The sequence below is a fragment of the Acomys minous genome (assembly GCF_964271855.1).
Source record: "Acomys minous genome assembly, chromosome: 12".
Classification (NCBI taxonomy): Eukaryota; Metazoa; Chordata; class Mammalia; order Rodentia; family Muridae; genus Acomys; species Acomys minous.
In genome coordinates, this window is record NC_140493.1 from 25105853 (window position 1) to 25133425 (window position 27573).

The 27573-nt window shown below is 45.1% G+C and overlaps 1 protein-coding gene across 39 annotated transcripts in view; it reads left to right on the forward strand.

The window, feature by feature from the left end:
- Nucleotides 1–27326, forward strand: part of RBFOX2 (RNA binding fox-1 homolog 2) — a 237039-nt gene extending 209713 nt beyond the window's left edge. For 6 of the 39 annotated variants that reach the window (XM_084750903.1, XM_084750892.1, XM_084750902.1 and 3 more), the window contains 10 exons: nt 407–499; nt 3133–3193; nt 6217–6270; nt 6380–6472; nt 8341–8485; nt 11962–12001; nt 16557–16588; nt 20330–20418; nt 20826–20898; nt 22104–27326. In XM_084750903.1, the coding sequence (XP_084607029.1) occupies nt 407–499; nt 3133–3193; nt 6217–6270; nt 6380–6472; nt 8341–8485; nt 11962–12001; nt 16557–16588; nt 20330–20418; nt 20826–20898; nt 22104–22158 (735 nt within the window). In that variant the 3' untranslated portion in view covers nt 22159–27326. Of the gene's footprint in view, nt 1–406; nt 500–3132; nt 3194–6216; nt 6271–6379; nt 6473–8340; nt 8486–9516; nt 9580–11961; nt 12002–14545; nt 14589–16556; nt 16589–20329; nt 20419–20825; nt 20899–22103 lie in introns of those variants that run through there. The other 33 variants (XM_084750924.1, XM_084750914.1, XM_084750908.1 and 30 more) reach the window with 15 other exon arrangements.
- The last annotated feature ends 247 nt before the right edge of the window (nt 27327–27573 follow it).

A 27573-nucleotide genomic window follows, 5' to 3' on the forward strand; every position in this document is an offset into this window, starting at 1 on the left:
GTGCTGCATTTCTCTCTGCCTTCCACGTGCACCAGTGCGTACATGAGCACACAATAATAGCAGCTTTGTGGTTTTGTTGTGTTTGTATGCTCAGATTTTTGGTTGAATGGTTTGACCCGAGTAACTTCCTACCTTAATATTGGTCTGGCCTCATGTACTTTATATCTTATTTTATTGTTATTGTTGTTAATTAAGTTAATGTTACTATTATTACAGTTCTTTATCCTTTTATTGGGTTTAAATTTCCCTTTACAAAATATGCATGGATCAAAAATACGCCTTTGGAAGAAATTGCTGGTGTTAGTTGTGCTGGCGTCACCTCATACTGTGATGTTTTCTTGTTTACCAAGAGATGAGTATTTCAATATAACGATGTGCATGTTTTCCCTTCTCCCGCTGCATGCAGGGATTCGGGTTCGTAACTTTCGAGAATAGTGCTGATGCAGACAGGGCCAGGGAGAAATTGCACGGCACCGTGGTAGAGGGCCGTAAAATCGAGGTGCATGTCTTCAATAATTCAATTTCTCGTTTATATTTTTCTTTCTCTTTGTGTATTGCCTCACTTATTTCACATTTGGATCCCTGTCCTGTCCATGTGTGCACACCTGTCTGTCCTGTCTTCACTTTCTTGCACTACGCTGTAAAAATAACAACTCCTGTCTGCTTCTCCCCGCTCTTGGTTGTTTGAGGTTTAATTTGGGGGGCAGGGGCGGGGATGTGTGCTTACCTGTTTTTTCATTTTTTTTTTTTCTCTTCCAAAATGTTCATCCTTCTGCTCTCTCGATTTTTTTTTTCCTTTGCTTCAGTTTGCAAGACTCTGAATTCCTATTATGAGGCCTAAGCAAAACTAACTTCAAAAATGTCTAAAAACTATCTAGCTTATAGCATTGTGTCTTGGAGGCCAGTTCCCCTCCATGTGCGTTTGATAAGTGTGGATAGACGATTTTAGAGGTTTTGGGGGGAGGACAGAATCCAAAACTTTGGTAGTTTTAAACTTTACTTAATACCAAGAATTTCAAGGCTTAACTCCAAAGTTGACAAAAGGCTGTCTCAACAGAGGGTTCAAGGGTAGCTGGTGGCATAGGTGGACAGACGTTGTGAGTGCTAGTCAGCCCTGGGCTCACCAGCAATAGAGTGACTAACGCATTGAAGGTTAACTGGCTCCTCTCCCCTTTCCCAGTTTTTTAAAGTATTAAATATAAAAGCCACCATTTGAGTAAGATGTCTGCATATTTTGCTTTTTTTCCCCCTTTCCAATGGTTTAGCATTTAGGGCCCTTCACTTGACTCACTCTTTCCATGGTAATATACACAATGCTGGCGATGGTGCCCGTTGGCGGTAAGTGAATCGAAAGTGCTAGAGAAGAAGCTTTTAAAAGTGTAATCACAAAACAATTATGAGAGAAAGAGTCCATCTGCCATCTCACATTAACACTACCAGATGTGGTTTGACTTGCTTCTCTCCCTCCCCGCCCCTTTTATTTTCACTGCTGTGGGGTGATGTCGCCTGGACTTTGGATGTACATCCTGTCTTGTAGCAGTCTGAGCTGTTTGGTTACTGACTTCATGGTGATTTTTTTCCCCTTGCGCATCTTACTCAGAGTTACTGAACTCCAGTTTGGCTGGTTTTATTAATGCACTTCTGCCCCTTTCCCAAACCACTGTGCAGCTCTTCCTTGCTGACCCACTGCCTCACGTTCTCCTATCCCCGCCCCACTGTTCTCTTTCCCTGGCTTCTCACTCCTAACCCGTCCTTTCTCCCTCCCCAGCCCTCCGTCTGAGCTGTGGGGTTTCTTGCTGATTGGTAGTGTCTGCTTGGTTCTGGCTGGTTTTCCTATGAATTGCTTGGTGGCTTTCTGCTCTAGCAGCTGGTTCAAGCCCTTGCTCCATCCTGACCTTGCTGTCCACTTTCCCTCTTCTTTCCAAGTCGTCCCTTTCTTTTCTTTGTGTGTGTTAACGGCATGCTCTCAGTCTCATTGTTGTTGTCTTCCATTCTTTCTTTGTAAATGTGAAATGTTTACATTATTGGTGGTCAAACTAGAGTAAATGGAGTTTCAGGCTGTCTTCACCCAGGAAAGGGGCGTCATGAAGGATATGAGATGTTCTTTAAATTCTAGTTTTACCCAACATTGGTCTTCATAACATAAATCTAGCAAATACATTTTTCTAGAGACAAAGTAAGCTGGCCTTGGTGGCATAAGCCAATAATCTCAGCATTCTGGAGGCTGAGGCAAGAGGGTCACAAATTCGAGGACACCCTGACTACATAGCAAATTTCAGGCTCAGCCTGAGCTGCCTGGGAAGACTTTGCTTTAAAAACAAATGACACATTTATATTTTATAAGCTCGAATCTCAAGGCAGGCTGTGCTTAAGTTTATGGTGAGGCTTGGGGTTGGTCCTGAGGCCACTCACACTGTCCTGGCTTCTAGGCAGTACCTCTCCTTTCTCCAGCAGCACCCTCTTTGTGAGGCCTACCTACCTTGGCATAGAGAATGCCTCATGCTGTGTGCTTTGTCATGGGGTAGAGAGGACACCCCCCACCCCCACCCCCAGGAGAAACTGCACTCATTCTTCATTGCTGAACACCTGTGCCACAGGCCCTCGGAAACTTCATCTAGAAAATTCAGGATGGCCCTGCAGAGTGCCAACGTGGGGATCTTTGCTTCCTCTATTTATTTACTAATTCCAGGCAGTTAACAAAAATGTAAACTGTCAGGACAGGCTGTGGCATCAACATTATGGCTCAGGTGGCAAGCCTCTGTTTTATTAACAAGCTCCAATGTTCATTTGCAGATATATTTGTTCCCTATTTACTTTTTTCCAAATTGTCCTCAGTACAGAGATATCTTAAGATTATACCAGAGAACTTATAACTGCACCTTTTCTCTGGAGTGCCAAAAGGTAGACCAACCACAGTTTTCTATTTGGAGACCAAGAAACTACATTTTACTCTTGTTAGCCTCATTTAATAATCACATTTTTTAAATCTATGGATATTTTATAATGCTGTGTTAACTATCTAAATGCTATCAGAAATTTACTTTTTAAGTTACATACTGTGTTACGGGATGAGCAGTATAACGCTCCCTAATGAGTGTCTTCCCGCCCCTCCTCTCTGCTCATTATTTTTAGGTGAATAATGCTACAGCACGCGTCATGACCAATAAGAAGATGGTCACGCCATATGCAAATGGTGAGGAGTTATAAGCTGCCTTGAGGGAATGTTTGTTCTCATGTAAATGTATAAAATTTTCCTGACTTTCTAGGACCATCTGCTCAATTCTCATTCGACCTCTTAGAAGAATGTTTTTTCTTTACAGGTTGATCTTTTTCCTTAGAGTTAAGCTTTTTACTTACAAAGGTGTTCTGATCTCAGTAGCTTTCATCTTCTGCACGGTCCCATCAGGCCACATGAGGCTACTCCCTGTTAGAGCAGAGTAGGTAGCCCGTGACACCCTCCTCTTCAGCCTCTTAGCTCCTTACAGCATGGCAATGGCCCGTGTAGCCCTGCCGGCCCAGCTGTCTTTCCTTGCTGACTCCTCTTCACGTGAGTGTGATCTGGAAGGAAAATCTAGTCTCAAGATTTTGCAGTTCTAGATTCTTTGCTTTCCTTAAAGCCTGTCAGTACTGGCTATGGGGCTTCCCGGTGGAACTTTTTATTCCATGATGAGAGGTTATACAGTAAGTTTAATAAACATTTATGAGAACAGAATTCTTAGTGAGTAATCTGCCCCAACAAAAACAGAGACAGTGGGCTGGAGAGGTTGCAAAAAGCACCAGCCATGCAAGCCTAAAATATGAGTTCAGTAGCTGGAACCTATTTGAGAAGCCACATGTGACAGCCTACGCTTACCTAGAGATCACAGGTAGACACAGAACAGGCAGAAGTCCGGCCCAGCTAGCCAGGAGTATGCCATACGGTAGTAGGCACAAGAGAAGCCATGATTCGGCAGGGGGAGGAGAGAGCTGACTTTAAGAAGTGGCCTTCTCATCTCTGTCTCCCTCCATGGCACACCCACAGCCATGCTCCTACACATGAAATAAGTTTACATTTTCTTCTAAAATACAGCGCTGAAGTAACGGCTCAGGCTAAGAGCCCATACTGATCTTGGAGAGGACCCAAGTTCAGTTCCCAACACCCGTGGCAGGCTGCTCTGAACTACCTATAAGTCTAGCTCTGGGGGGAATGAATTTGTGAATGAGTGCATGCACATGAGCATTTTATTCATTTCGGGAGGTGAGTATGTGTGTGCACAGGATCAAAAAGGCTTGCTGGCAAATGCTTTTACTCACTAAACCATCTTGTTGGTCCTCATGAACATTTTAATCCTCAGAGTAAGGGATTGGACTAAGAGTGGGTTATCTCAGCCAGACAATGATGGCTCACACCTGTAACCTTGGCACTAGGAAGGACAGGACAGGAGGGTAATAGGTTCAGGGCACATAGTGTAGACTGCATAGGGCTCAATAAATAATTAAGACAGTTAACTCCAAGCCTGATGACCTGAATTCATCCCCCATGCCCACATGGTGAAAGGAGAAAACCAGCTCCTACATACTCTGACTAATACACGTGCACAGCGGCATGCATGCACTACCTTACATGCATGCTCACTCGCACACACACAGAGTAAATGTAAAACAGAAAGAAAAATCAGTAATTTCAATAGAGCTGCCCTTTCCTGCTCTCCTACCCCATCCCATCCCCCACCCCGCGTGTTCATATGGCAGTGGCTAGGGAAAGAAATGAATAGAGAGCTAGCCCCTCCCCTCCGGAACATAGGATGACAGGGTATGTTGCTTCTTGTATATAAAAGTCAGTAAATACTTCCTAAGTTTTTATGTAGAATTCTACTCACTACTAGAAGGGCAACATGTATTGCTTGCTTACAAACAAAATACTTGCCATATTCCTTTAAGTATATAAAGTAAGATTTCCAAACTGGGCAGTAGTGGCACCTGTAGTCCCAGTACTCAGGAGGAGAGGGAGTTCCAAGACAGCCAGGACTACACAGAGAAACCCTGTCGGGCAGGATTCTCCTAACACAATATTATTTGGAAACTCAACATTTCTAAATCTTAAACTTTTTTTTTTCCGAGACAGGGTTTCTCTGTGTAACCTTGACTGTCCTGGACTCACTTTGTAAACCAGGCTGGTCTCAAACTCACAGTGATCCACCTGCCTCTGTCTCCCAAGTGCTGGGATTCAAGGTGTGCACTACCACCGCCTAGCTCTAAATCTTAAACTTAAAAGTTTGACAGCAGTCTGGTGACCTTTAGAGTTTAAGTAATACGTTTATTAAATAGGTCCATTATAATTTTAAAACCTCTGGTGCTGTGAAGATGGGAACAGATTTCACATTTCATTGCTGCCTTGTCTTTCCCTCACTACTTGGTGAACCCAGTTTTTACTATGAAGAGGTATTTCCATTTACCCACAAAATTTGTATGGTATAACTGAATGTGCCATCAAGTTCCAAGTCAGACTTTAATTCATTCTGAGGCTGCCCTAATGAAGCCTCTAATATAAAGTACTGTTAAAATGGTGTGTAAGGAAGTGTGTTGCCAAGTGGTACAAAATTATAGATGTTCAGACTTCTTTCCTCTTCTAAGCTCTGAGTAGGTCATCTGGGTACAGTTCTGAGCACAGTCTGCCAAACCCCACAGTGTGTTTCTGTTCCCTTTTCTCACACCCTGCACATCTTCCTCCCTCCCTCCATTTTCTTTCTGTTCTAATTACAGTACTGTACTAGTCTATGGCTGTGATAAAACACTTAGGCCAAAAGCAACTCTGGGGTCCAGTTTTATCATTAAGGAAGTCAGGGCAACTCTCAAGCAGAAACTGGAAGAACACTGCTTGCTGGGCCACTGAAAAGCTCAGACTTAGTTGTACAGCACATGGTCACCTGTCCAGGGAGTGATGTTACCCACAGGGGGCTCAGCTCTCCTGCATCAGTTAAAAATAAAGACAACCCCACAGATAGCTCCACAGACCAATGTGATCTGGACAATCCCTCTCTGCACTCTGTGCACACCTACCTACTGCCTCCTCCCCTTAGTGATGCTGCTAAAAGATGATACCATGCCCTTTCCTTTAGAAACTCTAACCTGGGGAGGGAAGACCGCCCAGAGATGCCTGAAGCCACCTTGACTTGCAGAGTTCACTCCTGTCCTCAACATAGTCTTAAACGTTCAATGTCCTCTTTTCTCTTTCAGGGTGGAAGTTAAGCCCAGTAGTCGGAGCTGTGTATGGTCCTGAGTTATACGCAGGTAGTACTGCACTGCTTCCCTCTCTGCTACTTAATGGCATCTGTAGCTTTTCATTTGGTTGTCTTTATAACCTTTTTGTGTTTTTAATTTTTTTTTTAAATGCACCTAGCATCCAGCTTTCAAGCTGATGTGTCCCTAGGCAATGAAGCGGCTGTACCCTTGTCAGGAAGAGGAGGCATCAACACTTACATTCCTCTAATCAGTAAGTAGCCTACACTGACGTGGCAGGGGTTTTGACTGTTGCCCCATGTGCTAGTTTGGTCTGTTTTTGTTCTCCTAGCATAATGCAAAACTGATGGAAAAGAGAAGGTGATATGTAGGCATAGGTTATTGTGTAATTCAAACGCTGGTTTCTGTACCCTCCATATCTGGTTGCAATCCGAGTTCTAAGAATCTCCTGTCTCAATATTGTATAAACACTGCTCCCCAATTGTCCTCTGATATGCCAATAAAGCAGCTACAGCCCATCGCTGAGCAGGAGAAAGAACAGGGCTGGACTTCCTGCCAGCCAAGGGAGAAGGAAATAGGGGACTGAACCATGGGCAGAAGGCCAGGTGACATCAGCGAGAACAGCTGAACAAGAAAAGCCACAGAGTGCAAGTATCTCAGGGATTTACTCTAGAAGGAAGCCAGACTAGCTTAAAGGATTAAGAATAGAGTTATAACTGCTCGGGATTGTGTTGTGAAATTTTATAAACAATATAATATAATAGAGTCTCAATTACTTGTGTGATAGCTGGGTTAAGAGAGAAACTGAGAGACACAATATTATAAAAATGACTTTAACAGTAATAGATAGCACAGTGCCCTGTTTTGTCTACTCATACTAGAAGTGTCTGCAGATAAGACTTACTGGAAAGTGTATAGAGGGTGAACATGTAAATATCCTCTCTGTCTTTGATCACAAGGAAACCAGAAGATAAGAGCATGTGTAGACTGCATTACTCACATCACCCCTCTCTCCATGGAGTACCACTTAGCACAGCTGCAGGGTCAGTTTCAGGCCACTCTCTTACTGTCTCTAAAGTCATTTTGACCCAGGCCCTTTTCCCCTGGCAAGAGGTGTAACTAAACTGGATTCAGCAAAGTAGGATGTTTTTGGATGACTTTCAGAACAGAGCACACTTAGAACAGGCCTTTGGAAAAGTCTGCCTCATTAAGTGTACAAGGTGACTGTAGAGGTTAAAATATTTTAGAGACACCAGGCAATATTGGCACACACCTTTAATCCCAGCAGGAGGCATACATAGGCTGGCGGATCTCTGTGAGTTTGAGGCCAGCATGGTCTAGAGAGCAAGTTCCAGGTCAGCTGGAGTTACCCAAAGAAACCCTATCTTTAAAAATATTTATTTATTTATTTATATTAGAGAAATTAGATAGACAAATGAATTCTCCAAAAACTATTGTATGCCTTGGAGGTTTATACCATGTAAAACTATAAAGAACCTTCCTTTTGAGGAATACGTATAAATAATAGCATTTAGAAACAAAATTAATAGTTGGCCAGTTAAAGAATTTTATTCATCTGATTTAAACTATCAGGAGAAATTAAAATTTTTAGATCTTTTTAATCCCAGCACTCAGGAGGGAAGAGGCAGGTGGATCTCTGAGTTCGAGGCCAGCCTGGTCTACAAAGAGAGTTCCGGGGCAGCCAAGGCTACACAGAGAAACCCTGTCTCACAAAAACAAAAAATGTACACCTTATTAAGATGATTTTTCAGAGCTGCTTCTGATAAAGAATTTTTTGGTTTTGGTTTTGGTTTTTCTTTTCTGGTTTTTCAAGACAGGACCTCTGTGTTGCCTTGGCTGTCCTGGCTGATACAGAGTTTCTTATCATCAGCTTGCATTATGACCGGAAAAACCCCAGATTTGTGCCCAGCGAGGCATGGAATCGTTGCTTGGTCATCTTGTATCTCTCCAAAGCCCCAGAGACAGTAGTGTATTAACTAGTGTACTTGCTGTCTTTCCAGGGAAGGTTTGGTGCCTGTCCTTCTACTTTTTCATAACTGATTCTCAAGGTAGCTTTGTGCCAGCTCCTGACTGCAAGTTGAAATTTCTGTCATCTTTTGGGTCTCCCTTTAGTTCCTGGCTTCCCTTACCCAACTGCAGCCACCACGGCAGCTGCTTTCAGAGGAGCCCATCTGAGGGGCAGAGGGCGGACAGTGTACGGTGCAGTCCGAGCGGTACCTCCAACAGCCATCCCCGCCTATCCAGGGTAAGCATTAGATTCCAGAATCGTCGTTCCTAAAGCAACTGCGTAAGAAAAGAAGGGAAGAAAGCGTACTCTGGCCCTCTCTGCCTTCTAGAATGTTGCTGGGCAGCATTTAGATGCTGTGTGAATATTTGCAAATTATTGGGTTAAGGACAAGAACTAAATACAGAAATGTGACCAATTCATTATATCAACCCTCATTTTGGCCACCTTAAGTCTTCATGGTGATGGCTTAAGACAGTGGCCAGAGCCATCTTGTGTTTGCTAGCGGTGTGTTGGCATGGAGTTCACTCAGCAGCGCACGAGTGTGGATTAACACTACTGCAGAGAAGTGAGAAGGGAGCTGGAGATTGTAGTGCCAGACTGTGTCTGCTGTGCTCACCCGTCTCACCACCCCATGTCGGGACAGAGGCCAGCACATGGCCCACCCCATGGTTTCACTGCCTGGGTAGTGAGCAGCAAAGCTAGTTACCCACAATGGATTTGCTTTCTTTGTAGGAAACAGACTAAAAGAGGTGAATTCAAAGATGGACCAAGTCCGATTAAATAGAGGGTGAGAGGGAGAAGTAGGGGCTCCAGCTGCAGCTGGCTTCTGAGATGGTAGCAGCTCATGTAGCTGAGCGTCCCTCACCTTCAGTTTGGAGTGGAGCGTGTCTCATGCAGTGGACAGATTCCATAGCAACAAATAAATCCTTTGTTTTTGAATGGGGAGAAGGAGGGAAGATGGCAGATTGGCTGTTAGTTGTTTATCTGTGTCAGCTTAATGTATTTTTTTATATAAAGCGAACTTCTAGTTCATGTGTACTAAGGACTCTTAAGAGTTGATATTTCTCTTCATCTTTTCTCTGCCTATGACAGGTAGTTTTTTGTTGTTTTTTGTTTTTGTTTTTTTCTATATTCTAGAGAAACATAAATAGCTGCAGAAAAGCCAATTAGCTGCTTTTTAGTTAAAACATAAAGGGAGGCTATTCCTTTCTGATAGCAGAATTGGCTTCCGCAGGAGGTATACTAATTTAACATTCATTCATTCATAGACCAATGGACATACCATTAGGAGTCCTCCATGCCACAGAATTAAAGCATTTTTATTAGACAAGGCAAGTATGCATGCTGAAGTGGGCAGACTCCAAGACACTGCAAGGGAACTGCTTCAGAAAATAACTTTCATTTGCAATTTATAGATAATTAAATCCCATGCATTCCATCATCTCCATCTTCTGCCATGACTTGCTTTTAATTTTATCCTTTTTTGTCTCAACTTGACCTTTGACCTTCAACCTCTGACATCTCTTTTTTTAAAAAATTAAAGATACAGCTTTGTTTCATTAAGAAATATTTGAGTGAAACATGAAAGTGACTCTTTTACAAGCTCAGTACACTAAGAAAATTGCTCATGACCTGTCTCCCATTTCAACCCAAAAGCATTTACTGTCACATTTGCAGGGAGAGGATGCACAGAGAAACATGAAACTTCCAATTTTGTACCTCCCTGGGCTACCTCATAAAGTAGTTGAGTTCATTCCTGTCCAATGTAGGGCCTTTTAAGAACCTTTCTCTGCTAAGTCTCTGTCAGGTATATATTCGCTTAAACGGAGCTTACCAGTTTCTGTGCATTGCATTGAACACTAATTTCACATATATTCTTTTTTTTTTTTTTAATTAACTGAACCACCTGTATACATGAAAAATGGCAAGGAATAAGTCCAGGCTCTCATGGGGAGTAGCCTAGAATTGCTTTCAGCCTTGTGAGCCACTGTGTTCCCGCCTCTTATGGCATCGGGTACAGGGAAATCAAAATTCTTGTAGAATACAGATGAATATTCACAATAAGTGATTTGCCTAAGAACAAAATATATCTGTCTTTAATGGCAACAGTCTATAGAAGGAAGGTGTTGGTTTTTGCCTGCGTTCCCTTACTGACATTGATGAAGATTAATTCCACTTGGCCTCTGTGTTTTCCACTCACCAGCCTTCTCCTATGCAAGGCTTTCATGAGAACGCAGTGGAGAAGCAGGTTCATCCCAGGGTCAGGCTTAAGTGCGTGGAGACGGAAGCAGGTAGAGCCTGCCACAGACACTGGAAGTCTATTTGCTTTTCCTGGTGCACAGAACAGGTTGAGTGTAAGGTGCGTTGCAGGGTGAGACTTTGCAGCTGGTAGATGTGACTTAGTGGCCCCACTTGTTAGTTCAATTCAATATAACTTAGCTAATGAATCAAAATAGACTTTTAAAAATAAATAAAACAGCTAAGTCTTGACCTGACAAATGTGAAGAAAAGGTTTGTCTTTTCTCTCTACCACTGTTTATGCCTTTTGCTCCCAAAATAATGTTTTGGGGAAAATCTATATGTACATAAGCACTCCATAATGCTGGAGCAAGGTCTACATTTTTAAAATAATAGTATAGTACTGCTCTAAATTCATGTTTTAAAAAACTAATATTGCCTCCTTGGCAAAGCCCATTACCAAACAGGAGAGTGAGTCCTGCCAGCAACCTCCTCAGTTTCACTGTCAGGTAGAACAGGCCTAGTCATGACCAGAGCTTCAGTCACCAATTGTATTTTTCAGAATTCTTCGAATGCTCTATTAGTTAAGAAAGAACCGTTAAATCTTCCAGTTGCTCCTTCCCGCTCTGGATTATATTGTTACTATCTGGGATCCCACTGCACCTTTCAATTCTTGGACCAATCACTTTAACCTTGAGCTCATTACCTCTGCTTGTGAAAGCAATGCATTGTGGGTATTTTTGGTTGTTTTGTTCTTTTGGTTTTTTTTTTTTTTTAATTACATTTCTCTGTTTACTTTGGTCAGAATTGATTGACTTGTTTTTCCGAGGTGTTGCATTGGTTCTTAAAAATGCTGAATAATAATACTTTGCATGCTTGTGTGATCAGCCAAATCTTATCGCATGTCTAATGTGCAGGGTAAAAAGCAGGTGATGTATGGATAGCAGGGAAAGCTACACTTTCCAAAATGAACAGTACTACTATGCATCATTTGAAACACATTTCGCACGACGGTCCTGACCTAACGGAATTCATTTTGTTCCCTCTCTTCATGAAGCTAAGCCCTTCACCATCCCTAGTCTTGGACAGTCTTTAAAAACAACATTCTCCTAGGACAAACTTAGATTTAAAAGTGCTCCATATACCAAAGTTGACCTGTTTAGCCCAGCACATCTCAGACAGCTACAGAAGGCCTTGCCGGGAACACTACTCATGCCTTCAGTTTGAGCTACCCGGTGTCCAGGCGCTCGGTCTAGCCTTGCAGGCCCTTAGCTCTCCTCGCATGTCCTGGAGGCGTGGAACACACACATGGACTTTTGGCATGTCTCTGTCACCAGCTTGCCGAGGCCCCATGTCCAGGTCACATTCATACATCACCTGCCTGTGTAGCGCATGTGCATGCTGCCGTCCTCAATAACCGGAATGTGTTTCTGTTCTTTTGTTTTTTGTTTTTGTTTTTGTGTGGATTTCTGCAGTGTGGTTTACCAGGACGGATTTTACGGTGCTGACCTCTATGTAAGTACACACATTGGGGCCTTTTGGACCCCATCCCCTGACAAGCCAGCCTTTTTTTTTCTGTTTCTTTAGTTTGTTTTGGTTTTATTTTGTTGTTTTCCTTTTTTAAAAAATATATATATAATTTAATTTTTGTTTTCCTTTTTCCTTGTGGATATATATATATATATATACATTTATATATTTTAAGAATGCAAGCATGCTTCTCTGCCACTGCGCTTGCCCCTGGGTGCAAGAACTAAGCCTTTTGGGTTTTGTGACGGTTGCTGGGGTCAGTCTGCTGGACACATTCTTCCCCTCCCTGTGCCCATGAATGTTCTGGACACCTCTTAACTTGTGAGATGATCAGCAGGTTTAAAGTCGTATTGTCGCATCATCTGCATACATAAATAACAGGACTAGCTTAGTCTGACACCAGCTCTTCCCCTATTGTGCTTTTCTTTTCATCCCACACCCTCTTTAGAGCGTTAGGGCTTTGTTTTATGTAAGTTTTCTGAACTGTGTGCTTTTTAATTTTACATGATTTATGAAAATGAACTTGTGAAAGTGACACTAAGCAACTGATATTATAGTATAGTAGATATAGAGAGGAGTGTATAGTAAGTAAAGGACCACAGACACTCAGTTTAAAAGCCGTCTACCTGTAAGTCCACAGCCAGTGAGTCTTTTCCTTAGGAGTCACCCAGGGAAACTGGGGAGCAGGATTCACAGTCTGGACTCTGAGAGCCATTCTGCTATTGTGAAGACTTGCCAGTTGTGACATTTAATCCATCATCCATCTAGAAGTTCCATGGTTTGTGGTCACATACTACTTAAAAGATGTCCATCTAGCTGACACAGGAAAAGCTTTTGAGTTGTGAGGACTATTATTAAGAGCCTTCCAAATGGTCTTTTTTTCTGAATGCCAGCATAGTCTACTGACCCAAATCATTAAGACAGTTTTGTAAGAAAGACTTAGTAGTAGGAAGTTCTTCTGTGGGGTCGGTCAGTGTATCTAGACAGTACCTTCTCTGCCCTCTCCTCTCTGGTCTGTAAGGAGGCTATTGGTGCCTGCTTCCTCAGCAGGCCATTGACAGTCACTGAAGCCTGCCGCAGTAGAGCACGCCACTTCCTCAGGCCCAGTGAGCTGACACTGCTTGTTAGAATCCTAGAGCGTGTCTCTCTAGTAACGGGCCGTCGGCCTATGATTACGAGAATCCCCAAGTAGTTTATACAGCCAGGACTAGAGGCCACTTACTCCATAGTTCATTACCTTTCTTTGTACTTTAGTTAAAACCTAACTCTTGCTCAGCAAATTTTCAAGAAGTAATTTCCCCATGTTCATGGTTGAGGATTAGGCAGATCTGGCTTACTTTACAGCAGATTGCACGCTTCTGGGCATGCATATTTACGCTGATGTTAGCATATAAAAGTTCTCTGCTCTCATGAAGCATCTTCATAGTCTTTCAGTCTGCTGTCTGCTCTAGTGGAGCACGCTTTTCTATTTGAATTCGTTCCCCAACTGAGGTTTAATTTTTTATGCAATGTCCTCCGCACATGGGATTTTTCTAAGTTATATTCTACTTTTATCCTGGTTTTGCCTGCTTTTACCTTAAACCAACCAACTAAATATATGTTTATGGTTCTCCTTTTTTCTTATTTTGCATTGTAACATGTTTCTGTGCCCATCAAGAGAATGTTCTGGTGGGGTTGTTTTGTTTCTGTTTTGTAGTTTGTTTGTTTTTTTTCATCTAAATGAATAATCTGCAGACTCTAAGCAAGTAATCCAGTGACTTGGTCACAATATCCTTCCCAGTGGCCCCTGCCTGCTTAAGTACTGATGCTTGTTTCCTGCCTCTTTCTTTCTCCCATCTAAAGCAGAGCTGTTGGGAGGGGGAAAGTTGGCCAGTGGTGCTGAGGTACCATCTGAGCCCTCTAGCAAGAACCAGGACTACAGTGTGTGTTCTAGCTGTGGCTGTTAAACTGGATGGCCCATGTGTGAGGGAGCTAAGGTGGGCTCTTAAAAGCAGAAGCAAAAACTGGCTGTTTTCCTGTTAGTTTTTTCTACTTTTCCCCGTACATTTCCAAACTGTGGAGCCTATCACTGTACCTTTACATCTGGCTTCCTCAGAAACGTATGCTAGATTGGATGAGTGCAGGGTTTAGTGTGGAAAAAGGCAGAGCACGAGCCAGAGGCACTCGGGGGAGGAGCCTCGGTGCTGGCATCTTTCTTAAGTCTTCCCTCTGAGAGTGGCATAATTTTTTCTGGAAACAAAGTGTCCTGCTCTAGCCCTCACGTCCTCCATTTGTAAAGAACCCTGCTCTTCCAGGCTAGGTGTGTGTCCTCCCCATCCTCGCTGCCCCCTTTTTCCCATCAGAAAAGCCAAGGTTCACCCTAACTCATCTTTTAAGTGGGATAACAAACTGCTCCTGATTCTCATCCTGTGAAAAGCATGCTTGCATCCAAAGGAAAGAAAAGGCTGGCCGCCCATGACGGGCTCTTTGTATGATTGTTTTCCTTCCACAGCTGTGTTTTTGAACTGCTCTTCCTGTGTTCTGTTATAGAATAGTCTTACAGGAACCAATCATTAGCGCTAAAATACCTCAGGTAGGAGTGCCAGTGTGACCTGCCAATCAATCAGATTGTGGATTGCAGTGAAAAAATTGAATTATACTAACCATTCCAGCTCCACGTTAGAGATGGGAACAGAGGCTTTTTTGGACAATCAAGACTTGTGAGCGTGTGATCTAAGCCCTGCCACCTCAGCAGTGCACACATCGCATCCACACATCACGGCCCTTCCTTCAAAACGAGCCTTGCGGGCCCCTTGACACACATCTGCCACAGACGCATCACATGCACTATCCCATCATTGCTGCCTCTCTCAGCTTGTCAGTCACATTTGCCTGTGCTATTTAAACTAGTCTTTTCTATTGGGGATACTAGCATCTGAGGGTGCTGTGAAAGAAATGTCAAAAGGGAGGAGACAGAAGTCTTCCCATGTAAGGCTTCAAGTCCCATGTTTAGCTCCCTAGTGAAATCCTAGTCAGAAATGGACTGTGCTGCTGCCAAAGCAGGGCGTGGTCACAGGTCTAGACATGCCAGGATCCTGTGCCCTCTGTCCATTCACCTGAGAAGATCAGTGAGTGTTTGGGTAGTAGCATGTCTGTTAGAGCGTTGGCCACGAGCTTGTTGCTAGGAGAACAATAGTCTGTTACTTAGTAGCCCGGTTATTTCATGTAACCCAGCATTATTTTAGAAATGAACTGATTTGGAGAAATGCAGAATAGTAAAATATTTGAAAGATTTAATTCATTAAAGATTATCTCTCATCTATCATGTAAATCAAAGATAACCGAGTTGATCATAACAGTCTCTCTCCTTAGCCCCAAACTTAAATAATCATGACATGGAACTTCAATGATACTTTCCAGAGTAAATAGATCTGTCCATCTAGAACAGAAACTATGCCTTTTGCATTCAGGTCTGTGCCGTTGTCTGCATGAGAACTTGCTGTCTCCTATATAAAGCTCTCAGCTGGAGTGGGGAAAGAGGGCGCCAGGATCCCCTAGGACAGATCCAAGGGTTCTAGAGGTCAAACATTAAACCTTTGCTAAGTCAACTGGATCTCTGCTCCATGGTCGGGATGTTAGTCGTCACGCCTGCCAACCCCCAACACACATGCTCACACGTGCACACACTTGCCTTGCTCTGTCCATCTGCACACGACATAGGGATAACAAGCTTTCATTTGTCTGCTGGTCTTGAGCTACACACTTTTCCTCCTCAGTGTCACATGTCATTGTCTTTCAGGTAGAGAGAAGGTGTCTTGACATCACATGCTCACCAAAGTCCTGTTTTAATGTAAACCTAAAGCAAAAATACAATAAAATTAAAGGCGAGGTTAAAATCAAGATGAAAATTTGTAGGTGTGCAGACAAGATCATGTGCAGGGGAGCGATGGTGAGAACGTGTCAGCTCCAGGAGCGGTACAGAAGAGCCAGTAGTAGTACAGAGTCAATTGGATGATAAAACCAATCCAGGAAGTAGAAGGGGCAACCTCAGAGAGGTGTAACGCCAGGCGACAGAAACAGGCTTTCCTTTAACGTTGTCGGAAAGTCATTAGCAAAGGGACTTAAAGCAGCAGCATTTAGCTTGAGAATCTGGAAGTAGCAGCAGAAATATGACAAATAATTGAGAAAACAAAAAGTTCTCAAGTAGAGGAGGAACGTTGGTCATACGCTAGGTAAGGCTATGCCAGTGCTCCTCGAGAGTGAGCGTCTGGGGTAAGCTCCGTGGCTTGGGCTGAGCTTTCTTGCCAAAGCCAGGCAGGTTGCCTAGCGGAGTGATGTAGGATTGAGCTACCAAATTGGAAATGCTAGGCATTACTTAGAAAGGTTACAGAGGAAACTAAGTGATTTTTAAGGGGCATGTGTGGATTTGAACCAGGCTTAGCCATGCCAAACTTAGGCAGCTTTCAGGGTTCCAGAAGCCGTCTGTGTGTGCCCTCCTACACTATGGTGTGCTGTGGCCATGCTAATGCCCATTTTTTGTTTTATTTCAAATCACACACAGATAGAATCTGCAAACTGCTTCAGATCAAACAGGTCTGATTGTGTGTAAATACATATGTCCTTTTTAATTTTTATTAATGGTTGCTTCAGTTTTGCATCAGTGCATGGTTAAAAGCAATACACATCAGCTATTCATGACTTCATATCTCCAAATGAATTATTTCTCCTCCTTTTGTTTGTTTGTTTGTGCAGTCAGCTGAGGAATTGTTAACATCTCACTCTAAATCTCTCAGTGGAGTCTCTGTTCCCTTCTCTGATATAACAGATGGGTTACTGCTTGTTATAATTATTAACATTGTGGTATGGGCCAGGGCTCGGGTGGGCAAGATGTACTCCTCCTTTGGGCTGGGGAGGGGCCAGTTGTTAGGGTATGGAATGTTAACTCAAGTGGTGACTGACTGTTTCCGTAATACCAGGTCGTTGTGGCTGCACGCTCTAGTAATTGAGGCTGTGTACTTCACCGAGCTTGTGGTAGAGCCTAGGGCAAACCGCTGTCCCAAGAGAATGCTGGGATAGATAGTTAGCCAGTGCCGGTCTGGACGTGGTGGTTTTGCTGTTGTTTAGCTCCGGATGTCGGCATGCTCAGTTTTAATGTGATTAATATTAATGTGGCGCCACCCTCCCCCACGCCTGAGCCCTCTTCTCCTTCCTCCCACCTTGTTCTTTTTGAAAATTTTAAGAAACAGTAATGAAAACCTTGGTGTTTCAAACTGCACTTTGTTCTCATGTTCTATAAGAGCCTTCAAAATTGCTGGTTAAAGTAAAATCTGGAGGAGAAAAAACAAAACAAGTCTCTTAGCCTGGAATCTTTGTACACTCTGAAACCGAAAACATTTAAGTCAGTTGTATTGAGTAGAATTTGTCCTGAGTTTGTGTAGTGTTCTGTGGAGAAGGATGTGTCTGGGAAGCGTCACTGCTGGCACAGTGCACTTCTGCCTAGGCATAGGTGAGGGACCGTCCTGCCCACACACAGCCCTCCTTCAAATGACCTCTGTAACTGCTGGGTGATCTCTGCCTTTTAAAAGCACTAAATAGGTTTTGGGTTTTTGTTTTGTTTTGTTTTGTTTTTCCGAGACAGAGTTTCTCTGTTTAGTCCTGGTTGTCCTGGAACTGTTTGTAGACCAGGCTGGCCTTGAACTCACAGAGCTCCACCTGCTGGGATTAAAGAGGTGCGCCACCACGCCTGGCTTTAAGTAGGCTTTCTTACTGCCATTGTTCTCCCAAGCCCATCAGTGTCAGTAAAATATTTCATCCCGTCCCACACTTGAAGCAGAGAGAGAGCTTCATCATTCCGACCCCAAAGTCAGAGTCCGCTTGTGAAAACAAAGTGCTGCAGAGAAAGAAAGCCATGTCCTTCCTGGTGGGAAGGACCTCATCGCTAAGGAAGCCATTGCTGTCAGTTGCCCCGCTTAGGAGCCCTTCCTTCCACTTAGCAGGCACAGCTCAGAGCTGTGGTTGGAGAGAGCGTGCAGAATGCAGCCTGTACGCTCTCTTCAAGCTCCCAGGGCTCAGGCCTGAATCTGAACTCTCAGTGAGAACTCCAGTCTGCAAATGTGTACCTAGCTAAGCTTGGATCAAGCTTTAGCTGATCTTACCACCTCAGCTTTCTGAAATTGTGAAGATTATTTTGGTGTTTGAAGGAATGCTGAAGAGACAAAGCACATAGTACTAAATTACATTTGTTACAAAGAAGTTTCACTAAAGATTTAGCTTCCGATCTAAACAGCGGAACCATATCTAAAGAGAAGGAACAGCTAGCTGAGCCTTTATGGCCCAGAGGAAGATTGTACTGTGACAACAAACTTTATGTCCTCTAACCATTGCTTTCTCCGTCCGTGTCCTCTTTGGAGGCTTACGAATTGGAGCAGGCCCTGTGGAGCCAGAAGTGAGGCACTGCCCAGGAGGTCCAGCCTGCTCTTGCAGTAGACATGGCTCAAAATCACAAGGGTGCTTCCTGCCACACTCCACTTAGGCCATGTCACTGCAGGGTTTGGTAATGGTGACTCAGATTGTCCCTTACAGATACCTATAGAGAGGGTGAGAGCAAGGAGTGTTGCACAACTGACGCTGCTGACGCTGATTTCTTACACCACAGACTTGGCGAGCTCCCTCATATTGCTGGTGCTTTACTAGAAAAAGGTTAGAAGTTCATAAAATTATAGGTGTTTCCAAATTGAGATTTACCAGGAATCAAAGAAGCCATCCAGAACTGCTAGGCAGAGTGCTAGAAAAGAGCTAGGATCCCACCAGAAAATACTTTTTGTTCATAGTGGCACACACTTTAATCCCAGCACCTGGGAGGAAGAGGCAGGTACATTTCTGTAAGTTCAAAGCCAGCCTGTCTACATAGCAAATCCCCAGACAGCCTAGGCTAGCTCTGTCTTTAGAAACAGACTAGCAATATCATCTCCAAATGCACCTGCACATGAACACACTCACACAAACACACACACACACACATCTTTTCACCTCTAAACAATGACAAAAAAAAAAAAAGCAAATGTGAAATCTTTCTTGTAAAGTTAGCAAAAAATGAGATATTTCAGCTGCCATGGTATATTGACCATCTACAGGAACAAACACTGTTTTATCATTTATAACTGAATCAACTGAGCCAGTTGGACCAACTGAACAGCTATTTTTGATCTGAAGGATGACAGTAAAAATGTGTATCTGACGCTGCATAGTAATCCCAGCACTTGGGTGGCAGTGGGATCTCCGTGAGTTCGAGGCCAGCCTGGACTAGAGAGCGAGTTCCAGGACAGCCAGAGCTGTTATACAGAGAAACCTTGTCTCATAAAACAAAAACAAAAAAAAAAGTGTATCTGGCCAGGCAGTGGTGGCACACACCTTTAATCCCAGCACCCGGGAAGCAGGAGGATAAGTGAAAGGAGGCCTTGCCAGTGGTGTTGGCCTGTCTCATAAACCCTGGTTACATGACTATCCTTGAGTCCTTCCAGAAGGCACATCTCTGTTCATCCACACACCGGTTGCCTTTGTTTAGGTCATCAAAATGCAGGTGGAGTAGCAGCTGTCCTGGCTCTGAGTTCCTAGGACTTCTCAAGAGGGTGTATGAGCCAGTGTGGGGTGGGGTGGGGTGGGGGAAACTCCCAGAGAATACTATGGGGAAAAATAAGCAGTTGGGGCATGTCTGACCGCATCAGAGCTAGCCAAATGCTCCTAAGCTGCTTGTAATCTGATTTCCCCGAGTCCTGAATGTGGGCTAGAGTTACGAGTTTTTCTGAAGAGAAGTAGGGTTAAACAGTTAGCTTTTAAAGCCATAGTCTGTCCCCGACAGACAAGCTTGGACACATGGGCCCAAGCTCTGGTCAGATCTTCCTGTGACCTACTGCATATTCTTGGTAACCAGCCAGGCCCAGTGCAGAGAATCCGAGATTGCCACTTATGAATGTTATAGATTTTAATTCTTTGAACTGTTATAGGCATGTTGGCTCACAGTTCTCCCAACATTTCAAGATTATTTTCTCTGTCAAAAGTTCCAGAAAACACTGTATTCCTTAAAATTACTAGGTCATACCTGTGTACTTTATTTTGCTTAGTGTCACAAACTGGAAAGCAAATTCCTATATTGGCTGCAGCTTGATTTCCGACCATAGGAGGAACATGTGGACTGGTGCAGTTTGAAACATCCTTTCCCATGTGTGTCTGTGTGTGTGTCTGTCCTTGTGTCTACATGTGTGCGTCTGTATGGGGGTAGGGGGGTACTGCCTTGGGGAGAGGTAGCTGTAAAGTCAGTTCTCTTCTCTCCTGTAGGGTGGATATGCAGCCTACAGATATGCACAGCCTGCTACTGCAACCGCAGCCACAGCTGCTGCAGCCGCTGCAGCCGCTTACAGCGACGGGTACGTACAGAGCCAGAGAAAGCCGGCTCCTCCATGCCCTGAGCACCGTCCATCTGCAGCACCACTCTCTCCGCCTCACCATTTCCAGAACTGCCCTTAGGCCATGGGCTCCTGCCAGCCTGGCGCTTTCTGGGGCCTGTTCTTCATGGCTTGTGCCACGTGGCATCTAGGCCTAACCTCTTCTCATACTCGCTCTCTTGGGCTGTGATTATAGTCAATCTTCTTCCTCATTTGACCCCATCTTTGCCATTTTGTAAGGTGTGTCAGGGCTTCCCAGTTCCTGCATTCAGGAACAGAGATGGGACTTCTTTCCATCGCCATTTTCCCACTGATAGTTCACATCTGTAGCACAGGGCCTTCGGGGTTGGCCTCAGCTTTCTCCGTCTGACTACACTTCTCCTTTCCAGTTACGGCAGGGTGTACACAGCTGACCCCTACCATGCCCTCGCCCCTGCCGCCAGCTATGGAGTTGGCGCTGTGGTAAGTGTGCATACCTTTTTTCTTAAGACACATTAACTCTAACCTCTGCATGTAATTTTTGAAAAATCTGGGGCAGTAATATATTGTCATCACAACCACGGCCAAAATGTAGAAGTCATATGAGACCCTGGGAATTTATGTTAACTTTCTTTACCTTTATGTCTGGAAAGGCAGAGGGAAGGAAGGGCTTGATGGTGACAAAGGGAATGGGTCCCCACACCGGGCACATACCAGTGGTGTCATGTTCTTGATAGTAGCCGAGGCTTGGGAATGTTGTGGTGGCCAGTTTTCACAGCAGGCTCTCGGTGTATTCAGTTTTTAGTTGCTGATGCCTGACAATGCCCCTGCTGTCCTCCTGCCTTCTGGTATGTTGTACTGGGACTCCAGTATTGGGAACACTGCAATCTCCAGTAGCCGTTGTAGGCAAGTGTGGAAGAAGTACATAGAGCGACTCTAGAATAATCCATGGGACTGATGTTCTCGCTGCAGCCTTCTTGGATTTGGCTTAGATGCCCTTACTGCTGCCTGGGATCCATAGCTACAGGGGTGGGCCACTCCATAGTAACATCTGTTTTATCTCATGCTGACCCTGAAAGACCGACCCAGGGGACGATTCCTGGGTAGGTTCATGTGAAGAGAAATAAGATAACCAGAGAAAGCCAGTCGGTAAAGGTAAGGAGAAAAGCAGGGTGGTGTGCACATCCACACCTCACATGCAGACTCTCAGTTTCAGGGGGAAATTATCTTCATTGAACAAACGTAGACTCATTCCCTTTGTTAGCCTCCAAACAGTGTATTCACAGAGCTTAACCTTGTATGGGTCCTTTGTGTGCTGCAGAGACAGGGCATTTGCAGGAGAATGTGTCTTGTATACAAACACCAGGTGGGATAGAGATGTTGCTGTTTGGACATCTATGTGTATATCTTGAATTGGTGCCCCGTGGATACTGAGAGGCAACTGTATTTTATAGATTATAGAGTTGTTTCGTTGATTGAAAGATTGACTTAGGTTTAAATGTAGCATCATCACAAACAAAGACATGACCACCTCTGCCTAGCAGTATCCAGAAGTAACACATGGGAGAAGGGAGCTCAGCAGTCCAGCATCAGCCACGACTATGGCAGCATCACAAAGACAGACTTGAAAAACTTCTAATGCTTCTCTCATCGCCTTTTAATTATTTTTATGTCTTTACTTACTGCAGGCGAGTTTGTACCGAGGTGGCTACAGCCGATTTGCCCCCTACTGAAGTGACGTGAGACCCCTGCGAATGGGACAGCCCCCAGTTCATGAGGCCTGGCTATTGCAATATTTACTAGTAGAGGACTCTATAGCAAGATGAAGAGGAAAACAAACAAACAAAAAAAGAGAGAATACTTTTTTATACCTCACTATGTTCTTTGAATATGTATTTTTCCTTTAAATTTCTGCCTTTAATTCTTTTGTTCCAAAGATTGTGCTTTTATTTTTGTTTTGTTTTGGGATTTATTTTTATTTTATTTTACTTTTTGTTTTGTTTGGGGAGGGTTTTTTGTTTTTTGGGTTTTTTGAGGCGGTTGTTTTGGTTTGGTTTTTGGGTTTTTTGTTTTGTTTAGGGGGCGTTGTTTTTATTTTTGCTTTTTTTTAAACTGTGGTTTGAAAAAAAAAGATACTGCATTTCCACGTCTATATGTTCGTGCTTAGCTTATTCTGTCAGTCATGGAAGAGGCAGTCCAGGAGGAAGGAGCCGATATATGTGTTTGATCAGAAGCCAGCAGACAGAATTACCAAAGTGTATCTGGTGCTGAGTGGCTGGGGGGCGGGCAGCAGAGTGCAGATGAGCTCTGCAGCAGTGTGGTCTCTGGGCCTGTCTTTGGGCTCTGACTGGCTGTGGCTGGAATCCACAGGCCACTAAGTAGGAGTTTGTGCTTGCAAAACAGGAGAACTTCAAAGATGCTTTTCTCTCCTCTCCCCTCCTGTCTTTGCATTCTTTTCACAATCATTTACACGCACAGCCTGGGAGTGTTGGCATGGTGTTTAGAGTTACAGTGCTGGTATGTCCAAGCATGTTCTCAAACTGTTGGTGAGAAACAACTCAGTAGAAACTGATCTTGGAGTGAGCTCCAGAATAGAAAAACACTTATTTTTCTTTTCAGAAATCCCAGCTTTCCTGCTGGGCTGCTGCCCCTTTAAGCCACTGTGCAACTCATCTGTTCTTTTATTAACATGCTACTCCCATGTCCTCAAGATTCAGGAAATTAGGATCCAGGGACCGAAGAATGAATAGTCAGTGGCCAGATTTCCCCCAGGTATCTGGGCACAGCTTGAAGATTAAAAGTACAAATTCTTCAGAGCCATTAAAGAGTGCATAGAAGAGAAAAGGGGGTATTATGCCTGCTATTTCTTCCTTTTCTTGCAGCACAAAGTCAGTACAGAGTCAGAAAGGCATCAGAATGCCTCTGCTGGGGCAAGATAAGGAAGCAAGTCCCAGCAAGGGTGGTGATGAGGACCAGTAAGGGCAGGCAGAGGCACTCTGTACTCGCTCCAAAGCCATAGGAATTGCCATCTTTCAGAGCCTCTGTGAGTCTCCAGCCCTCGTGGCCACTGCACCCAGCTTCACGCTATCCTCAAGTCACGGCCAAGCACCTGGACCCCTTGGAGAACATTAAGACAGCAGGCCATGGAATCTAAGCCTACCTTGGAGGGAGGATGTAAAATGAAAAGGGTCCTCCTGCAGGGGCCGTGGCACTGAAACCTGGCATCAGTTTTGTTTCCAAAGGACTTCTCCCCAAGATCTGAGATGTGCCCGAAAGGCGAGGGTCCCACAGAGGCTCCAGGATGGAAGCATTAGGAAACGGCACATCAGCTGGCTCCCTGCGCGGTTTGCCTGAGGGAATGCTGCTAACGGAGTAGTTCAGGGACACGAGCTTTGGTTCTGTTAGAGATTGTTTTAGGGTTGTTTTTATTGGGGGTTTGGTTCTTTGTTGTTTTTGCCTCTGCCTCTACACATTTTTGACTGATAAATGATTCATGTCCCTGAATTAAAATGGCTGACATCTGACTGCATTAAGCATCCTTTTGTGAGCAGGAAGGGCTATGGCCTGCAGTTGACACATACCATGTTGCCCTCAGGTCCTGTCCCCCAATGACCTCTGAGGAGACAGCATGGAAGCCAGAGACCTCAGTGTAGTTCTTGGTTCTGAGGCAATGTGTGGAATAGGAAACAAGACTTCCTATCCACTGGCCATTTATGGAGTCCCTTCCCCAAGCCAAAGTTTGGTTTGTTGTTGCTGTTATAAGTTTTCGTTGTATGTGCGTAAATATTTTAGATAGGGGAAGGGATGGGCCGGGGCCTTTTGGAGTTCTAGAGAATGAGGGCAGAGAGATTTTTTTTCTTGAGAAAATTTACTGGCTAAAGGAACAGAAATTTTGGGTCTTTGTTTAATAAGGGTCATTCTCAGAAAAGAAAAAAAAAAGCAAGCCTGTTCACCTGGTGGAGACTGGACCAGTCCCTCGGCAGTTGTATCCACAAAAGGGAGAAAGACTTGGAGGCTTCTTTCCCTTCCCTAGAGAGGAATGAGGGTGGCGTGGCAGGTGAGGAAGGCGGTCCCCACGGCCCGTGCTGGAGGGGCCTTCGTGCACTTCAGCTCAGCTGGTTCTGGCTGAGGCCTCCAAGGCCAGGTGTTTGCCAGCACATCTCTGCTGCATGTGCAAGGACGTTCTCCAGCGCCACTTCAAGCTCCCTGTTCCAAGGAAGACTAGATGGAGTTGGCTTTTTATGCAAGGGTCTTTGGATTTCAGGGTGAGCACTGAAGAGTCGGGGCTCCCCTTAAGTGTCCGAATTCCATTGTGTCCGCCTCACCTTTGGGCCTCAAGGGTAACAGCACCGGCATGTTGGACTGCTTTAGGAAGCAGGCTAGAGGAGACGGGCATTTTGTGACTCTGTGAGAGGATTCTGGGTGATGGTTTTTAAAAGATGGCTGATGTAGAATCGCAGCGTGAGGACATCTTTGGCTTTGCAGGCATCTGTAGCCTGGGCTCTATGCTGCGAGTCTTACCTTAGAAGCTGGGCTCCTTTAAGGAGACTTGTAGTTAAAACGTTTGACTGGCTGTCCTTTCAGCCTGGAGGGCTGCCTTAGGTCTTTTCTAGAATTTCTGTGTTACTTAGTTCACCCTCAGCCCAGACCCACCATGTTACTCGTCATTTTCAAGGCTCTCAGGTTTCCCGGAACCTCCGTCACCGTCACCTGCAGCAGTCGCAGTCTGCATTGCGCCAACCTGTTTCCTTCCCTAGGACACCGCCTGGCGCCTGGCTCCTTAGCTCTTAGTGTAAGGAGAGCTTGCGGCTTTCCCTCAAACACGGACTCCTCAGGGGCTGAACCATTTAACGTAGGCTGTGCTTTTCCTAGAGGCACAGCCGGCAGGTCCATGACCACCTCCGCCCTGTGACTGACTAGTCCTGCAGCTTCCAGACACGGGGGACTGTAGATGAGTGGAGCCCCCCCCCCAAGGATATGCAGGAAGAGCACAGCGTGCCCCCTCCCTGTGCCAGGCGAACGAGGCCGAGCAGGGGCAGCCTGGAACGCAGGTGCGTCAGGAGGCCCAGAAAGCTGCCTGGCCAACCTTCCCCTTTGGCCCAGCCAGTTCTCCACTACTCAAAACTCTAGCATGGCAATGTCTGCAGATTTTCCCCCAGATATTAGGAGGAAAGGGACTTTGGGGGGGGTGGGGAAGGGGTTGTGGTGTTTTAAAGCATAAGTTACCTGTTTGCACTGTTTTCAGATAGGAAACAATAGTGGGCACGGTGAACATCTGATGTAAGCGTGTGTTTTATTTTGTCATGCTCTTGAGAATGTCTGACCATTTGTAGTATACACCAGTGACACTTGATTCTCTGTTGCATAAAACACTATATTTTTGAAAATGTTGCTGTCCAGAAGCCTCTTCCCACCCTTTCCCTCTTTATCCTTGCTTTCCTCATCAGCCAGGCAGTTGCCATCCCCGAGCTAGAGCGGGAAAACAGGGCCCCGTCCCAAGCAAGCTCTGGGTGTCCTAAGCCAGCATGTGCCCTCTAGGCTCCTGAGTGCAGGACAGTCCCTTGGCAACTTTCCTTTCAAAAGGCTCACCAACCACCACAGGCTGCCGAACTCTTCAGCAAGGCGCTGGAAGTGCGCCAGGGGGCACGGGTCCCTGAAGTATTGTGGTTGGCTGTAGAAGCCATGTTCTTATGCAAGTTACCGAAACTGTAGCCAGTTACAGTGTACTCAGGAAAAACGGGAGATGAGTTCAGCCATGGTGGTGCTGGCTGGCAGGGATTGGTAACTGAGAACTGCTCATCAGCCAAAACTCAACCTTGCCTTGACAGAGACCTCCCGCCTAGGGGGCTGCCTCTGCTGGTAGTTCTGTACGTGCCAGCGCTGGGGGTGCTGCATTCTCCCTGGCAGGCAAAAAGGGAACAGCGATGCTCTTTCCTTCCCCTCCACCTTCCGGTTACCAATGCCAGATTCCCAGGGGCACATGAGTTTTTGAGTTTTTCAGAAAATGCTTTTGGTTTGGTTTTTCTGGGGACCGACGTGCTTTACTGCCCTCTGCCCCCATCAGGACTCCTAGCTTAGCTGTTCTCTTGTATTTTCTGTTCACAGTATTTTTGTGTGTGCGTGCTTGTTGGGCAGCTCATTTTGGCTGCATTATATATCGAGTGAACTGATCCTTCCCCCCGCCCCCTCCCCCGGAAGGGACATGACTTTTCCCCTTATGTCACCATTCTGCTTGTGAAATAGCTAGAGCCACCCTGGGGCCGACATGTCTACATTAGAGCTGCAGAGCAAACCGAGACCCTATGTTTTTGAGTCTCAATCTTTTCAAGGCTCAAAGTACCACAGAACCTCGCTCTTCTCCACACCCTGTAGCAGGGAGTGGCCTGCCTAGCGCGTGCGGTTTCCACGTGGCAGGACAGGTACCACTAGGGAATGGGGGCATTCGCGGATGCTTGTACAATTGACCACCTAGCCTTGTCTCCTTCCCTCCCGTCCTCTCCCAGCATCACCTCCTAAGGACACCCGAGCTGCTTGCCCAGGATCCTGTTTCCCTGCTAACTCCAGAGGAGCACCCAGGGCATTGTGACAGTCTCTAACCCCCTCCCTCCCTCCCTCCCTCCCTCCCTCCGTACCTCCCCCCTCTCTCCTCCTTAAGAATCATATTGTATAGTAGCCTTCAGACCATACAGTATTCATTGGGTTATTCCTATTATTATCAAGTAGCTGGGATTGTGAAGGTCGGAGTAGTTAGATCTTTAGCTTTTATTCCTTATTTTTTGTATTACTCTCCATGTGTATAAATTATTGATCATGTTGCTGGCTTTTATAAACTCTAAGCAAAGGAGGGGCCCTGCCTCCGCCTTTGCAAATGGTAATGAAGCACTGTTTTTAAATAAAAGAGAGAAACACCAGCTCTGGCAGCTTGTGGATCCTTCTTTCTTGCCGAACCCTAGGCTCCAGCAGGGAAGGAAGAGGAGAAGCCCAGCATGTCTGAGTGGCCAGGAGGGAGGGGACACCACCAGCTGGCAGCTGTCTGATGTGAACTCAATTTGCCGCTTCCCTTCACACCCCAGCGCCCACTTGCAGGGCCTCAGACACTGTTTGCCAGCTGAACACTCCTCAGGTGTCTGCTTTCCTGGCTTCTGCTGCCCTTGGTCA